Below are 18259 nucleotides of genomic sequence, written 5' to 3'. Positions count from 1 at the left end.
TTATTATTTTTTACGCTTTACTTTCGAAATATCTGGAAAAATGACTTTGTAAGCCAATTCTAAAAAAAATAGTTTCTTTTGAAAAGGTTGGATATCTTTTTAAAGACGTAGAAGAATTATTCAAGAATTTCAAAATGTCAACATGAGGTCAAATCAGAACTACTGATAGTTGTTTTTTAAGAAAAGTAGAGAAAATTATAAAAGTAACCAAATTGGCAGACAGACAGCGGAAGACGGGTTATGGAATTTTGTGAGAAGCACTGACATTTACAATTGACGGTTTACTTGACAATTAAACCAGTGTCATGTACGAAATTAAAAAAGTGATAATAGATAAGAAAACCTTTCTAGTGTCAAAGGTTATTAGGTGCAATAACATGTAAATGCCGGGAGTTGAGGGTAGGGTGGTTGTCGTTTTCCTTAAAGACAAATGATTTAAACTTTGAAATAACCCATTATTTTGGTGAAATTAAATGTTTAGCTAAATATTAATATGGTATAAAATAGCTTCCATTGTTATATTGTTGTGGTGTAAAAGTAAGCTATCAACTGTAAAAGTCAGCGCTACTCGGAAAAGTCTAATAAGAAACCTCTGTTTCACGAGAAATGATATAGATAATAACCATTTGACTCCCAAGAAATTTCTAAATTTTTAAAAATGTTATCCTCAAAACTTTTCAGGTAGATATTTGCCACAGAGCGCGGCAATAGAATGTAAGTTTCATCAACATGTTGACTGTATCCTTCTAATCGGAAGTATTTCTTTGCGAGTGTCGACAATCTTTGATCAGCAATGTATTTCAAGACTTCCATTGGAGACCGGCAGTCGTTAAACAAATTCCATAGAGTCTCTAGCCGCGCGGCATCAGACAATAATTTTAAGTAACTGGAAGTGGATACGTATGTGAAACACGGTTCTAAGATAGAAACGACTTTCTTGTAATCCTCCAGTGAATGTTTTTTCTCGGTCAAGAATAATTCAATCCTTCTCAGCGCAGATTTTGCTACGGTGGTATTCCATAGAAAGGTAAAATCTTTGCAAAGTAATGCTGCGCATTTTAAGATAAATATCAGTCTGGAATCGCTGGTAGGATTACGAAGACTCTCTGTAATAGATTATGGAATTTAATGCAATAAATACAGAATACTAAGAAAAAATTACACAATCTTACATACTGATTACAAGGTTATATTTCTTATGAACTTACTTCTAAGGGAAGATGATGATTCGCTTGGTATCTCTGTCACGAGTACTACACAGGTGTTTGCTTCATCGAATTCAGACGTCCAAATTGGAAAGAAATTTGTGGATTTTGTATTTTTAGAGGATGTTTCTTCTCTGTTTTCAAAATGGACTCCGACAAGCTTTAGTTTTTGGATTTCTAATCACAGAAAATACAATATTACTAATTCATAGATAGTATAAAAATCTTACATTTATATTGTGAAGATAAACATGTGTTCATGAGGACCCTACTAGGAATTCTAGGTTAATATCTCATTTAAATTCACTATCAATCTTTTTTTGTTTTACCCAAGATCTTAAGAAGCATATATGTGTATGAACTCACTACATATGCACTGAAACATTTATTTCATATCTGAGTACGGTTGTCACCCGAGGGCGCTTGCGCCCGAGGGTGACAACCCTACTCAGACCTGATAACTGGTAGTGTTTCCCTTCTGTACAGGCCATAATAGTTTTATTATCCTGAAGAATCTAACTATCAATTAGATAGAGTAGAAAATAGAAATCAAACCTCTTGTGTTCTCTTACTCTGTTCCGATCTTCTAAAATATGTCAAAAGACAACTCTGAGGTCATCATAAGAATTTATTGTTTACCGATCCCGCATATTAGCAATTGTACATGTATAAAACAATCTCTACCATCGGCTCATACATTCACCTCTGTGGTCGGCTCGTGTATATTCACCCTTGTCGTTGGCTCATGTATATCACAGTGATAAACACAAGAAATAGTGCGTCTGTTTTAATTCAATATAATGTAATTGTTATGTTTATGTCTGACTTCTGAGATAGATATTTACTGAATTAATTCAGAACAATAAATTTAATTTGAAACAATCTTGCAAATATGTTTTATAAAAATCTTGACGTGAGCCCATTGCAGAGGTATCTGAGAGAGGAACGAACGACAACTCTGCATTGGAGATTGGTATAATCATACTGTGAATAAGAGTTATTTCGCTTAAACCACTGTAATTTCATTCAAAGGGCGACAACACAGTTGTAATCCTTCTTGCTCGCTTACATGTACGCTATTTCACTGTCATCTTGAGGGTGACAACAGTTGTCACCCTGCGCTTGAAGGAGACATCACGAATTGTCTCACCTCACGTGACATGTTTTAAACCAATCAGATTGACTGTATAATTCTAAAAGGATAATAATATGTGTTGTGTAATCCTCAGAAAAATTCTTAATCATTCCTTGTAATTTTTTATTCCTATATGAGTCTGATATAGCGATTTTACGGATAAAACAGACTGATTTTGTATCTTGAAAAGATTAAAAATAACAAGATTAACATCTTTGTTATTTTTATGAATCATTAACTAGCAAACATGAAAATTAGCAAACATGAAATTGATCTTAATGTTCATAAATGTTCTCTGATGACTATTCACCATTTACATATCAAAATTTCTTCGCTTTCTCTGATGCGCTTGATTCTCTGTCCGTTCTCACTGTACTTAATTACAGTCACCTCTTTCACCCGTCTCTGATATCCCACTGTCTGATGCCCTTATCCACAAATTGAACTTGCCTTTCTTCTGGGTCAGGTAAATTAAAAGTCGTCTGGACAGCTCTATCAACACCCTTCTCCCTGGACATTTGGACAGGACTTAGAGCTTTTCTCTTGCGGACAATTCGATTCCTGTGATTAAATCATCACTATTGGAAAAAGATGGTCCAGCCTCTGTTTTCTTCTCATAGATTTCGATAGCATCTTCCCCAATCTGAACTTCTGGATCCACATCCCAGTCACTATCCTTACTTTAGGCTACATCCTTTGATGATTGTGAAGTCGCATCAGGATGTTTAGTCCGCATATGCTTCTCCAAGTACTCCTTTTTCTTGAAAGACACTTGGCATGTTCTACATAATAACATGCTACTGGCACAATTAACCACATGCTTTGTCCAAGCTTCTTTACTGTCCAATTCTACAGAACATACTGGGCATATCTCTTTTGCCTCTCTGGGTGTTAGCTAGGTGTTTACCATCTTTGTTCTGCAAAAATTAAATATTTTATTTTAGGACAGCGCATACATAATTTTCTCAACAAATATCTAATGCTCCGACATTAAACAACTTTTATGCAGATATAACTACTATACAAGACATTAAATTTGAGGCCAATCAGAAAACCAAATAGCTATATACATCTGATTTTTAATACTTTATAATGCAAATTATTCAGGGACATAGTCCTTCATCCATGCTGGAGCACGTCTTCCTCGCTTGGGCTTAACGTTCTAAGCCATCTCATCCTTGACTTCTATCTTTGACTGATTGTCATCAATAATCTCAGTCTTAAACTGACCATTTGGTGGTAATTCTATTGGCAGCTGTATCGGTATCCTGGCGAATCTGTTTGTCTTCACCTCTCAGAACTTGTGATTTGCAAGCTTTGAGGCAATCACAATGTACAATTTGCTCTTTTCCATTGAGACCTCAGTTTGCTTTCTACCAAACTTCTTAGCCAATATCTTGAATGGCCCTCGCCAGTAAGACGTGAACTTTGTCGAGCATGCAGATTTTCCTTGAGGGAAGTATATGTAAACTAGATCTTCTTTGAACTTTTTATATGACAGTTTCATGTCAAAGTAATGTTTCTGCCTAAACATTGCACTTTCAGCATTACGTCTGACCAAAAAATGTGCTCTATCCATCCGATCTTTCAAGGTCCATGCCCATTCATTCTTGGGAACTTCTTTCTAAGAGGTAGGTATCTTATACATGATATGTAGAGGTCTCGTAACCTCTCTACCTAGCATGAGCGTGTTAGGGCTGTAGCCTGTGGATTCATGCTGAGATGACCTATACGCCATCATCACGTATGGAATGCTTTCATCCCAGTCCCGGTGGTTTTCATCCACATAGGCACTAAGCATAGTGGCTATCGTTTTGTTCAAACGTTTGACCATACCATCAGACTGCGGATGGTATTGTGTGGTTCTTGTCTTCCGGATCTGGAGAAGTCCATACACTTCAGTAAAAAACTCTCATACTATCTTCCCTGGTCGGAATGTATGATACTTGGGCATCCAAATCTACAGATTACTTCGTTGGTGATAAGTTTAGCTACCGTTTTTGCTTCCATATTTTGCATAGGAAACGCCTCAGTTCATTTGGTGAAGTAATCCGAGATGATTAAGATGTACCTGTTTCCGTTTTCTGTCTGAGGAATCTCACCTAGGATATCAGTAGCTATCTTTTCAAATGGAAATCCAACTTGTAGAGGCTGCATAGGGGCTTTTTTCGATTTTTGAGGAGCTTTCCTTCTGGAACATATGTCGCAACCTGACACGTAGCTTCTCACATCACTCTGTAGACCGGGCCAATTATAGCTTTGCCTTATCTTATTGAGTGTCTTTGTCACCCCGAAGTGAGCTGAAGTCTTTGCATCGTGCATCTGCTCTAAAATCAATCTTGTGTTGGATAGAGGAACTACTATCTGATATGTGGTCACACATTATCTTCTATCTCCCAGATTCTACACAGCAGGTTAGCTTTTACTGTAAGCCTACTCCACTGAGCCCAAAGTGATTTCACAAAATACTCTTCGGAAGATATATTACTAAACTCAGAACGTACCTCGTTATGCAACCAAGACTTGGCAAGTCTTAGATCTCTTATACCGTAACCCAGTCAGATACTTCTGTATTTGTTTGAGCTTCGTCCTCTACCACTCTTGCATGTTCCACAGACATATCCATCTTGTCCCAGCCATCAAAATATCCACACTGGCTACACGGTACTCCACTGAGTCCATCTGCATTCCCGTGCAGTTTTCCAGCCCGATGCTCTATCTCAATGTCATAAGTTGATATGACCTCGAGCCAACGACCCAACTGACCCTTTTGATTTTTAAATCTGAGTAACCATTTTAGCGAGCTGTGATCAGTCCTGACCAAGAACTTATGTCCATACAAGAATGGTCGAAAATTCTTAATAAATGTTACCACAGCCAGAAGCTCTTTACGGGTTACGCAATGTTTTCTTTCTGACTTGCTGAGAACTTTGCTTGCGTATGCCACGACCCTCTCTCGGCCATTTTGAATCTGTGAGAGAACGGTGCCCATGGCATACTGACTCGCGTCTGTGTCTAGTGTAAAAGGCTTAGTAAAGTCTGGGTGCGTAAGAATCGGTGCAGAAGTCAAGTGGCTCTTAGGAAGATCAAACCAGTCTGGCACTCATCACTCCATTTAAATGAAAACATTTGCCTCTGTGAGTTTATGTAAAGTGAGAGCAATGTAAGCGTAATTGGCCATAAACTTTCTATAGTAGCTAGAAAGACCAATAAATGATCTTACCTGGGTCTTGCTCATTGGTACAGGCCAATGTTTTACAATCTCAATCTTTTCAGGATCAGTCTGAATCCCTTGTTTAGAGATTATATGTCCCAAGTACTTAACTTTTTGAGCAAACAAAGTACACTTCCTAGTTTTTAGCTTCAGTCCAGCTGCCAGAAGCTTCTCTAAGACCTGCTCTAGGTTTTCAGCATTTCGTCAAATGTCTTTCCGTATACGATGACAACGTCTAGGTATATAATACATATCTGCCATTGTAAACCAGCCAGTACAGACTCCATCAAGCGTTCGAATATAGCTGGGGCATTACAACGCCCGAATGGCATGACATTAAACTCATACAGACCTTGACGAGTAACAAATGCTGTATTAGCCTTATCATGTGGCTCTAGCTCAACTTGCCATTAACCAGCATTTTAGTCCAACGTACTAAACCACTTGGCACCACGCAGCTGGTTTAGGGACTCGTCAATGCGAGGTAATCGGTCTGCGTCTTTTGTTGTAACACTGCTTAAGCACCTGTTGTCTACACAAAATCTTGTAGACCCATCTTTCTTTTTCACTAGTACAATTGATGAAGACCAAAGGCTATGTGATGGTTCTATAATATGCCTCTTCGTAACCTATCAGATACATGTTCTTTGACCTCCTCATGAATGTGAAATGGGAGACGCTTAGGTGCCTGCGTAATAGGTGCGTTTGTACACGTCTCTATTTTGTGCCTGACTTAAGCAGTTCGTCCAATATCTTCGTCAGTCTTTGAAAACAGTGATGTAAACTTCAATAACAGACTTTCGGCTTTCTGTCTATCTTCCTCGTCTGAATGACAAGTATTGCTTTTATAGAGCTCTTCCAAATACAATGGCATGTTACTATTCCCATCAAGATGATCATTTTTCTCTGTCATCAAAGACACAACCTCATCAACTGAAGTAAATTTCCCTACACCAGTTCCTGGGTACATGGTTCTACTATCATCTGATATATTCATGATACGGATGGGAACCATGCCCTGTCTCTGGACAAGTGTTTAAGTCAGCAAGCAAGAATCTGAATTAAGAAGTTTCTCAGCTGGCTCTATCAAACCAATTTTAGCTTAAAAAGTTCCATCCGAACTAGCACATATCTATCCTTCCACCATCACTTCTAATCTAGGTGGTACAGTAATCCTATGTACAATGGGTACCTTATATGAGCTCGCTGACCCCTCAAGCTGAATAGGGTATTCTATGCCTGAGATTGATATATGATACCCATGCATGTCAATTATTGACTCATGCTTTACCAAGAAATCAAGACCTTGTATTCCGTCCACCGTAATATCAGCTATAATCATCTCATGTTGCAACTCAACATCATCAAGCTTGAAATTCACTGGAACCTTCCCCAACACTTTAAGTGTAGTTCCGCTTGCCATTTATACATCTCTCTTGATTTCGTTTAATGCATTGTTTCCTGTCCTTGCAATATTTTTATGTAGACAGCAAAGAAACTGTAGCACCTGTATCGATCAACATGTATGCATCCGTTCCATGGATACAGACAGTTACATAAACCCCTCTCCCATATATAGAGCTTACAGACCAAGAGTACTCATCCTCTGACTTATGATCTTTCTTTGGAACTGTACCAGGCCTCTCATGCTGAACCTTCTTAGTATTGGTCTCGTTCCTAAACTTGTTTTGGTTATCGGATCCATACTTGTAGTATTTTCAAGCTCAAATTTTATCGTCTGTATGTGTCGCTGGACGAGGCATACGTGTCTGACTTTGTGACTGAAACTTCCACTGTTTTAATACCCTCATATCACGCTGTAATGAGCGCATGCTCTTTTCAACTGTTTCTATGAAATGATCGAGTTTCGAAGTCTTAGACGAGTCTTCAGTATTCTCACTCATCAACCTGACAGTATCTATGCGATGGCTCTCTGCTCTGTTGTATGCTTCTAGTTCTCAATTCTTCATCAGGCTTATGGGTCTCGCTTGCTTAGTCTTGAGACGCATCTCAGAGTTGTGCAGCCCATTTAAGAATTGTTCTGTAGCGAGAATTTCCCGGACGTCATCGGATGCCGTTGGCTAGGCTAAATTTATAAGTCTTCTTATATCTTGACCCATATCTGGCAAACTCTTAGACGCCTTTTGTCTTCTTTCTCTGAGCTGTGCTCTGTAAAGCTCTGTCTGGTTCAAAGGCGCAAATCTATCTTGGAGAGCCTTAACTAGTTTCTTGTAGTTCTGTCGTCCCTCTGTAACAATCACTAGTTTGAATCTATAGGATACCCCTTGTTTTGTCCTTCGGGCACCTCTTTGGAGAATCCCCATAATTCCTTGCAGAATTCTGGCCGACAGGACAGGTAACAATAGCTAGGTATTCCCGGCAGAGCTATCCAATGTGTAACACGTTGTAAGGGACAGGGCAGATTTGATAATTTTGCAACAGCATGTGACTATAACTTTCAGCAAGATAACTGCAACATTTCAGTTATATTATTGCACGGAAAACAGACCGTGGTAAGTATATTTTGCAAGTATTTTTTAGTTATGTTAAGGGAGTATGGGACTTTCGGGTCCTAATTTCAGAGTAATTAAAACTCTAAAACACATACTAGTACACAGATTCAAAGAAGAACTTTTTTATATTTTACTAAAATACATTAGAAAAGATTCTAGTGCGTAAATCTAAAAATTGTACACGCCAAAATAAGGGGAGTAACTCTGTATGAAAAAATGATATTTTTATAAGCAATTTTTAAAAATTCAGAATTCCCAAAATAACATCAGAAAATAAAAAAGTATATGGAATATTGTCTTCAACAGGAATGGAATTTAATTTCTAAAAGAAAAAAGTACAAGGAAAAAATCTAAAAAGACAAATTATTTTGACTTTTCAAAATAATATCAATTTATTTGGGAAATGGGTTAATATATATGTACAATGTAATTTTAAGCAATTATGGAATAATTAAAAGTTTAATTTCTTATGCAATATTTAAAGTTATTTGCTTGTTTTACAAATTGCTGAAAAAAAAATTATAAAGTTAGTATTCAATTTTAGAGTAATCTTCTTTCGAATTCCTCGACCCGAATTTCCTCTGCTCGCAGTTGTTACGAAATGTTACAATAATGAGCTTGTAATTTTAAAATACTTGTTTTTAGTTTTTTATTCACTCGATTTTGTCAATTAACACTAAAATATTTTCATCGTTGCTTTATTTCTTTAGTATTACGGTGGATAATGCTTTTCGCCAGAGTTTTCGCGAGCAATCCGGAAATCTTACGATTTCACGATAGAGTTTTGTATATTACAGTGTACAAGTTATTTCTAGTTTACAACTCAAACTCAAAATTGTTACAATCACAACAATGCTAAATCAATTTAGCTGATTCAACGAGGTATTTTCAATTGTCATTGAATAATTATTATTTTTAAAAAATACCGTTCGATTGTTTCTAACGTTTCAGTGAAATTGATGAAATAAAGTGATTGGGCGAAGACGGGAATCATGGAATGTCTACATGAATAGTGTAGATTGGCACTGTTTCATGCTCTGAATACTTCTTCTTCCTCCTTTGATCAAGTGCCACTAAAATACATGAACCAAAACAAATATTGAATGATGTTGACTGTTGAGGGCAACTTTATTTTTATAACTAGGAGACTTATTGTTCACAGAACAATAAGAGATTTTTCCACCTTCTTTGAATTTCAAATTTGTTTTATATCTGACTCCTTAAAATTAAATTCCATGAAAAAAAACAAATCTCTCCTAAAGCATAGAAAAAATGAAAATTAAAAAAAATAAGAATGACCTTGACCTTTGACTTTGAGCAAATATTTAAGTTATAAGGTTTAATAGTAAGTACAAAGAAGTTAAAGGGCAATAACCCATATAAGGGGTCATCTGATCCTTTAACAGCTATGCAGTGAAGTTAGCCCTAAAGACCCTGAAGACATTAATGAAAGTTTGGTGTCTCTACGGTCTACGTTTTAGGAGGAGTAGCGATAACAAGGTTTTTAGCACAAGGGGCAATAACCATTAAAGTGTTTAATATTAGTGGACAAGAATGAAATCTTTGAAACAGTTTTAAGAGTACATATAAAGGATGCATAGACTTGAAGTATATGTTTCAAGACAAAAGAGATATAAAAAGAGCTAAATTTCTTAGTTTTGGAATGACCTTGACCTTTGAACTTTACATGAATTTTAAGGTCAAAGGTCAATAAATCTTATGCAGTTGGACCGATGTTTCTACGACTTGTTGTTTTGAAAATTTTTAATTATTTGTAAAATTCAAGAACTTTCAGGGGCAGTAACTTATTGAAGGGGCCATGAATAATTTTGCAAAGAAGGGTTTAAAGTTCTCTCAGTTAGTTAAAGATATTGGTGAAGGTTTCTTTCCTCTACGATTTACGGTTTCAGAGGAGTAGCGATAATAATCATTTTTGCGAAAGGGGCGATAACTCCGAAAGGGGTAGAAGTTCATATCCGCAGGGTCAAACGAAAAATCATTTAATGAGTATATTCTTTTGAACTATAAATCTATTCGATAACTTGTAAAACAAAAAACCATTCGGCGGAAAAATAATAAAGAAAAATAATAATAAACAGAACAATTTCAACAGGTCTTTCCACGGAAAGGTGGAAAGACCTAATTAGTCTCCAAGGTTGAAATATTGTCCAACGTGGAGTGAATGTTTTCATCCCAGGGAAAATTGATGTAACCCGAAAACAGTTGATACCTTGTAAATTGCTATGTAATATGCAAAACAAATCGATAGAATAGTATATTTTGTTTTAAATAAGTATTAGGATCTACAAATTTGACCTACATTTAGTGCTAGCAGATCTTGCCTTATAAATTATTTTTTTTTATATAAATTGTGACATGAAGGATATGGAGATAGCGAACAGTATTCAGTCTCAAAGTCGATACAACAATACAAATAAGAGCAGAGACAAAATGGACATGATGTTTTTGGTTGCGGCTGTTTCATTATACATGTATCACTATAAATGGATTCAAATCAATAAAATGTTGGGAAATGACCATCAAAATGTTTTAAGGAGCTCAAATCTAAATGTATTTTGTTGACTGTTTTTCTAAATAGAGAATATAAGGACTATAATCCAATGCACACTTTGCAATAGTTATGTCCCTTTGATAGGTCAATCAAATAGGAAAGAAATGGCATTTCTCCTCTTTATGCTACAAAATATTTTGGGCATGCTCAGATAAATCAACTGTGTTTTAATTTTTTTCTTTTGATATATATGAGTTGGCCCATCTTTGGGCAATCATTATACAAGATGCACATAATTCTTCCATTCAGATGACAAATTTACAAACCAGAAAACTATAAAGGGTACTGTGAGGATTCTTTGGATTTTTCCTCAAATGGCGGCCAAAGGACATAACTTTTGAAAAGTGTGAATTCACCTATTCTTTCAATGCTGAAAAAGAAAAATATGATTTGACAAGCTTTTCAAACTATTTATTTAAAATATCTTTTTCTATTTTTTATTATTATCTTTATTTTTTTAAATTTTTCTTTTTTTTTTTTTTTTACAATTCTTTAAATTGTAAATTGTATTTATCACATTAAGGTCAGATGACACTTTCCTCAAATATATGTTTTGTATCTCTTGGTATTATATCAATTTTTTCATATTTGTCATTATCTACTGATTTCTATATTGTTTTCATTTTTTTTTTAAATATAGGCACATCAAAAATTGTACTAAAGGCCATTTAGAAGATAACCCATACGGTTTATATAAGAAATATGACCATATGGTATCTTGGCCAAATGCCTGGTAAGGTACCCTAATTTTTTGTGAGGAAACTTGTTTAAGTACCTATACTTCAATGACAAATTCTTAGGTAATATTATATATTTTTGAGGAACGTGTCGTCTGACCTTATTAAGTATGTGGAAAACTTCAACATTCAAAGGACATAATTAATGCCATTGACATTTCAAATAGACTGAGGATGAATGTCTTTTTTCGTATCAAACACCAACTGAAAAGGTTTTAATTCTGAAATAAAATCCATAATTCATTTAGAATTATGCACAAATAGTTTTCCATTCAAATCTTGTATCAATAATTCCACAAGGAGTTTGTTGACAATGCCACAGTTTCAGAATACTGGGATAGGAATTATATTGTATCCAGTGATTTTCTTCCATTTATTTTCAAACCTGTAGTTTTGTTTGCCTGTTTAGTGATTGTTCTTTATGGAACAAAATATTGGTTCAAATGGTCTACCCGCTCATTGCTGATATTATGTTCTGACTCACTGTAAGAAATAAAAAAAAAACTGATGTCAAATTAGTGTTTTTAATTATGAAAATTGTTATGCTTGGTAATATTGTGAAAAAATGAATATTCATATTTTTATTGAAAAAGGACATTTTAAAGAAAAGGATTGGCTATAAACTCAAGTTGGTTGGGCAAACAGAAACATTTTTTTTTCACTTAATAATTAATAACACCAATTACAGACTAAGATAAGCATAAAATATACATTTTTAAAAACATAACATTGTACCTTAATGTAAGCGGATGATCCATAAGCTAGGACACCGTGTGAGAGGACTGCAGTGGTACACCATATAATAAACTGGCCTTTAGAGCATCTGTCAGCTCCATCCATATACATGTACCTTTTCTAAAGTCTCCATTTAGCAGATATAAAATGTTCTATATTCTCTTTTATCTCGACTTCATGCGTCCACAAAAACAGGAATACCTATTCAAAAAAATATACATGTTTGTACATCTGAGGAGCATTTACTGATTTCTCATGTTTATTCTTATATGTATGTATGAAATTTATTTGAATGGAATATTCTTTAATCTGCATTAATATATTATTATAGTCGATGACTTCTCATAATTCAAACCTTTGATTATTCCTACCGATTTAACACAAATCATTTGCGTTTAACATGGGGGTCTAAGTTTCTCCAGGGATGTCCAAGGTAACTTTACCTTGTTATAGTACATGAATTTAATAACCTTGCAAATTACAAGGGGGGGGGGGGTGTCCTGACCTGAGCTTATATTTCAGCGGCTTAGGCACAAACATTAATGCAATAATTAATGAATACCACTGTTTTATGCAGAAAGAATTTTATGAGTATGTGCATTACTTTTGTTGTAGTGTAAACTTACTGACTAGTCAGTGAAATATTGAATTGTATGTAGATGGGAAAAATTCTATAGAGTGCTCAACACCTTGCATGATGTTGCATCTCAGGGTAGTTGTTTGGGTTACATGTATACATATAACAGTGTCTCAAATGATATGATATCTATACACATGACAGAGTACAACTGGATTATGTCATGTGAAGATCAACTGACAGTGATACACATATATACACAACTGTGGAATTGTATTTAGCGTGTGATTATACCGGTAGGTATATACTAGTAATCCGAGATTCCTCTGACTCTAAACCCTGCTTTTACATTGTGACTTGTGCAGGTTACAATGTAAAAAGCAGGGGTTCGAGTCAGAGGAATCTCGGTTTAAAAGTTATAGTGCCCTTGCCCCTTTACCCCTGTTTGAATTTTTATATTGCAAAGAATTGCCATGATTACGGAAGAAAAATAATAGGTTGAATTTAAAGACAAACCTGGGCAGATCAGACGAGAGTTGCCGTGGGCATGGTGGGGTGGGGTGATCATGGTGATGCGATTGTGATTCCTTCACTCGAGTGATTGTTGGCAGAGTAAATTCAGTATGACACACCTCAATATCTTCTTCTTTCAGTCATGGAAGCCTTGTTGTACCGCATAGTAGATTTGATAGACGAAAACCCAAGATTCCGCATTTCATGCTTTCCGAAATTCTGCTTTGTTTACAATGCCGAAAAGGGCGATAAGCGAGATGAGTCGTAAAATTTCACTGAGTTGTTTTTTGGTTCGTTTCTAATGATATTTTAATCACAATTTATATTATTTTATATCAAGTATATATATAAAGTAAGTTGCTCGGTAAAGTTTAATAAAAAAAATCATCGAAAGATTTGAACGACATAACAAAACGTAAAATTCATTCACGTCACTTGGAATTGCGCGGTGGATTCAAAATCGTCAGTTCAGTACTCCCTTAAATATGCTATTAAAATTCGTTACATTAATTCACCTAGGCAGGCAGTCACCAATGACTTACCTGTGTGTGCGTTCAAGTGTGACGTTAGCAAGAGTGTTTGAATAGGTTTTCTCGTCAGAAGTTTTATCACTGTTAGTGTAATTCTATACATTTAAAGAACAGCTTTTTCTGTATTTTATTGTATTTTTGTTCGCTGTATTACTTTTTCATTTAAATGTCTGAGCGGAAGTAAGTGACCGGAAGTATTGTCAGCCATTCTGTATCTATGTCAACTGTAAACAAACTGAAGATATTAAAAGCATCTTATTGTTTATGTTATACTGAACTCAAACATAACTATATGGTTATTAATTAAAGCCAGTATAATTGTATTAAAGTATTGCCAAATGCAGAGTACATAATCATTTACTGGTAAAGGAAAGTTAATATTTTAGCACCATGCTGAGGTGTTCTGAGTACTTTGATGTCGATGATATGTTGATGACGACGATGATGTCGATGATGATTTCGATGATGTGATGATGACGACGATGATGTCGATGACGATGATGTGAATTATGATGTTGATGAAGACGAAGTCGATGATGATGGTTAGGCGTGGGAATCACTAGCAGTCGTGCATCAATACTACTGATCCTCAAACAACAGTCAAGGACTACAGCCCCGGAAGTTTGGAGGATAGTGTTGATCCGAATTGTGTGGACTTTCGTATTGATGTGGACAATACTGGCAATGTTGATAGGTTTGAGTTGATGAAAACAGTTGATTAAAAATTTATTGATTATTTTTTTCTCTCATTGTAAATAACATTTTTTTTGTTCGATCATTTGAGTGAGTGTGCGTGTGTGTGATTGCGTGATTTATAAGTTGATTGTCTTTCATTATTTTTTTTGTAAATAAATTCTTGTTTTCTTTGAAGAAATTCTTGTTTTGATGTGAAAAGGAAAGCCTGGCTCATTCCACGTTGCAAATTTGGTGGCAGTGGTGGGATGACAGACTCTCTTTTTAAATCAAACTAGAATTCTTCAATAGTAAGGATTTGCCAAGATTAATTTTAATTGATATTTTTCATTTTAGTTAGCCTTAGTTAAGAGTGAGTAGCTAAGGGCAACATTAATGCAGATCAGCTTTGGTGAGTGAAGTGATGGCTCTCCCTTATGATACTTAAGTTAAGGTATAATTAGCTGAGTAAGATCTTTGATAATATATATAGTAAGACTATTATTCCTTTGGACTTAAAATTGGTAAGGGGGTTCAGTTAATTCATCCATCATGTCTACTGTGAAGGAAATGCAGGAGTTACTAGAGCTTTGAATTCAGATGGGATTCAAGGATGAGGCTCTACAAAATTTTGTGAAAGAAGAACAATCTAGACTTCGTGATGAACGAGAACGACAATGAGAAGAAAGAAAGTCGAAGTAGGAACGTGAACATCAGCTGCAGCTGGAAAGAGAACGTACAGAAAGAGAGCGTGAGCAACGTGAACACATTCGACAGATGGAAGAGAGCAAAGAACATTTTGCCGATTCCGAACGCAAACGCAAGATGGAAGAATTGGAACTTGATCATAAATTCTAACTACTAGCAGCTGAAAGGTCTCACAAAATGTTGGATTCATCATCACACGGTACTGAAATGCATCAACCAATAAAGGACTAAAACTTCCTGCGTTTGATGACTCGAAGGATAATATTGATGCTTACATCCAACGTTTTGAGATTCATGCAACATCACAGAAATGGCGTAGGGATAACTGGGGAGCTCATCTTAGTGCCTTTTGTAACCGAGCAGAAACAAGACCAGGTCACGTTTAAATCTTTATTAAACAGCAATAAACGACAATGGCATGTGTCTTTATGGACAGCACGGCCTCCAGGAGTTGTGACCTTGAAAACTGGCTGGTGGGACAAGTAATTTCAATCGAACATGAGTATTTATACCTAAAACTACTGTGCAAGTGGATTGAGTTTATTTAAAAAATACGCCAGTCAGGAATGAGATTGCAGAATGGTGTTCGACAAAAGCCTTTACAAAATGTTAGAATCATACTCACTTAATTCAATAATCGAATCAAAAATAAGTTAACAAAAGTGAGTACGGTATTAGCCTAAATAAATATATGAATTAAAATATGCAATTACTTGGTCACAGACTCCCCGGCCAAAACAAATTGGGCTGTCCTCAGCACAAGCAATGATAATAGGTAATTTACATGTATCATCACCTGAAAAGCAAAGAAACGACGATACTTTTACGTGCAAAAATATATACAAAAAATCAATTTCCCAGACACGTGCTAAATGCAACGTGGCTCATTCAATTATCACCATAAATAATGCCTGAAAAAATCAGAATTTAATGCATTAAATCTGAAAAACATTCAAAATCATAACATATAATACATATCACTCTCAACGTTCACTTTCATAGAACACTATATCCCAGAAATATAGATACATCACAAAGAACATTTCCTGACTTCGGATCGATTCACAACATTTTCAACACATGGATTTTTTATTTTTGCAACACGAAACACAGAAGAATTTTGAAAAGGAATTCCAGTAACCACGTAAGGAACATCACTCCAATTATCCTGAATTTTATGACGTTTCCGGAAGTTGCGATTTCTAAGATACACGATACACATTGTCGCCAACGGAAATTTCTGCATTTGTGATACGTCTGTCATGGGATTCTTTCCTCGTCTCTGCATTATGTTTGGTTTCTTGTAGTGCACGTTGATACGCAAACTGAATTTTTTCTTTATGTTGTTGAATCTATCGGTCCAAGTCCTGTGTTTGACTCTTGTAATCATTTCCTAAGAGAAAATCTATTGGAAGGTAAGGATCACGTCCAAACATAAGATAGTATGGTGTAAATCCAGTAGATGAATGAACGGTAACATTATATGCGAACACCACTTCTCTAATGTAATCTGGCCATCGTTTCTTTTTGTACGGAGACAAAGTACTAAGTAAGTTATGCAGAGTTCTAATAAAACGCTCGCATAATTCGTTTACATATTCCGAACTTGCAAAACAATTCGTTAACCAACACTATGGCCACAGTTTGAGCAAGTTGATTTCTGGTATGTACAGCTATAGTCCATTTGGTAAATACATCTGTGATTATCAAAACGTTTTCGAAACCCTGCGCTGATTCTAATACCGTGAAATCAATGGAGACAGTTTCCAAAGGTTCAGAAGCGATCAGATGTTCCTGACGAGTATGTACTTTAGGTGTAGGAAGTTTTGCTAGGCAACATCGCTCACACTTTTTGCAATAGTCCTTGATATCACTGTACATGCCTGGCCAATAACATCGTTGTTTTACTAGGTTCACTGTTCTTTCAATACCTTGGTGTCCTGTATGGTCATGTAAATTTTCCATCATAATGTTTTTCATACACATTGGTAACACAATTTGTTTCCATTCACATAACTTTGGGTCTGACACTTTCCTGTATAAGACTCCATCACAAACAAATACACGTTGAATCTGTTTCAGTAATAATCCAGTTATTTTGTCTTGTTGTTTAATAAACTTCACAGATGGCACAGTTTTGTTGATCAAGTGCTGTTTTAATGTAGATATTGCTTTGTCTTTCATTTGTAATTTTTTGATCTTAACATTGTCAATTTCCGGAAATATGGACTGTTCAGAAATAATTGAACTTAAACTATCCATCTGTTTCAAATCACTTGGAATTGCAGATAATCCAGTGACATTGCACAATATTTCAGAACACTGCAATCTCGATAGTACGTCGGCATTTGTGTTATGTTTTCCAGAGCGGTATTTAATATCGAGTCAAAATTTGCAAGTTGTGACGCCCAACGTTGTTCGTACATGTAAGCCCCCAATTTTGCTGAAGATAAATAATGCAAAGGATTGTTATCCATGTACACAGTAAATTTCTTGCAAATCAAGTAATCCCGGAATTTTTCGGTAACACTCCATTTTAATGCCAGTAATTCAAGTTTCACACTACTCAGGTTTTTCATTTTACGTTCGTTTGGTTTCAATGTTTTACTTGCGTACACAATTACTCGTAATTTTCCGTCTTGTTTTTGGGAAAGGACAGCTCCTAATCCACTTATGCTGGCGTCTATTTCCAATATAAACGGTTCACTGAAGTCTGCATAAGCATATAATGGAGCGGAAGTCAATTGTTCTTTTAGCTGGTTGAATGCTTGTTGACACTCTGAAGTCCATTTTGATTCCAGTTTCTTGTTTGGATGTTAATGAAAATCTATGTAAAGTTGTAACAAAGGAGATGATATTTGCGCAAAATTCTTTATAAACCTCCTGTAGTAACCAGAAAATCCTAAGAATGACTTCAATTGTTTCAGTGTTTGAGGTACTGGCCAGTCTTTCACACATTTAATTTTTTCTTCATCTGTTGATATGCCATCCTGACTGACAATGTGACCTAAGTAACGAACAGATTTTTTGAAAAAACAAATGCACTTTTTAATTTTCAATTTTAATCCGTGTTTCTTCAAAATGGTAAATACTGTATCTAAGCGCTGAATATGCTCATCCATCATTTTTGAATACACAATAATATCAT

The 18259-nt window shown here is 35.5% G+C and overlaps 1 protein-coding gene and 1 long non-coding RNA gene across 2 annotated transcripts in view; both read right to left on the bottom strand.

Annotated features, from left to right (window-relative positions):
- LOC134248925 (uncharacterized) overlaps nucleotides 1–6977 on the bottom strand; it is a gene marked incomplete at its 3' end in the record, with an annotated part of 59737 nt that extends 52760 nt beyond the window's left edge. Inside the window, exons 1-8 of the mRNA XM_062731313.1 lie at nucleotides 6846–6977; nucleotides 6353–6578; nucleotides 5991–6122; nucleotides 5564–5739; nucleotides 4889–5416; nucleotides 4018–4219; nucleotides 1209–1382; nucleotides 624–1106 (exon numbers count right to left, since the gene is read on the bottom strand). Of these exons, the coding sequence (XP_062587297.1) occupies nucleotides 624–1106; nucleotides 1209–1382; nucleotides 4018–4219; nucleotides 4889–5416; nucleotides 5564–5739; nucleotides 5991–6122; nucleotides 6353–6578; nucleotides 6846–6977 (2053 nt within the window). The remainder of the gene's footprint in view (nucleotides 1–623; nucleotides 1107–1208; nucleotides 1383–4017; nucleotides 4220–4888; nucleotides 5417–5563; nucleotides 5740–5990; nucleotides 6123–6352; nucleotides 6579–6845) is intronic.
- Nucleotides 6978–11651: 4674 nt separating this feature from the next.
- On the bottom strand, nucleotides 11652–13390 carry LOC134248924 (uncharacterized). Its single transcript, XR_009988163.1, has 3 exons — nucleotides 13205–13390; nucleotides 12112–12312; nucleotides 11652–11859 (listed from the first exon to the last, which is right to left on the bottom strand). It is a non-coding gene; the product is annotated as an uncharacterized LOC134248924 (long non-coding RNA).
- Nucleotides 13391–18259: the final 4869 nt, after the last annotated feature.

Source organism: Saccostrea cucullata, unplaced genomic scaffold (assembly GCF_032062105.1).
Source record: "Saccostrea cucullata isolate Sc308-1 unplaced genomic scaffold, CSIRO_AGI_Scuc_v1 ctg3450, whole genome shotgun sequence".
NCBI lineage: Eukaryota > Metazoa > Mollusca > Bivalvia > Ostreida > Ostreidae > Saccostrea > Saccostrea cuccullata.
This window is presented reverse-complemented; position numbering and strand designations above follow the sequence as displayed.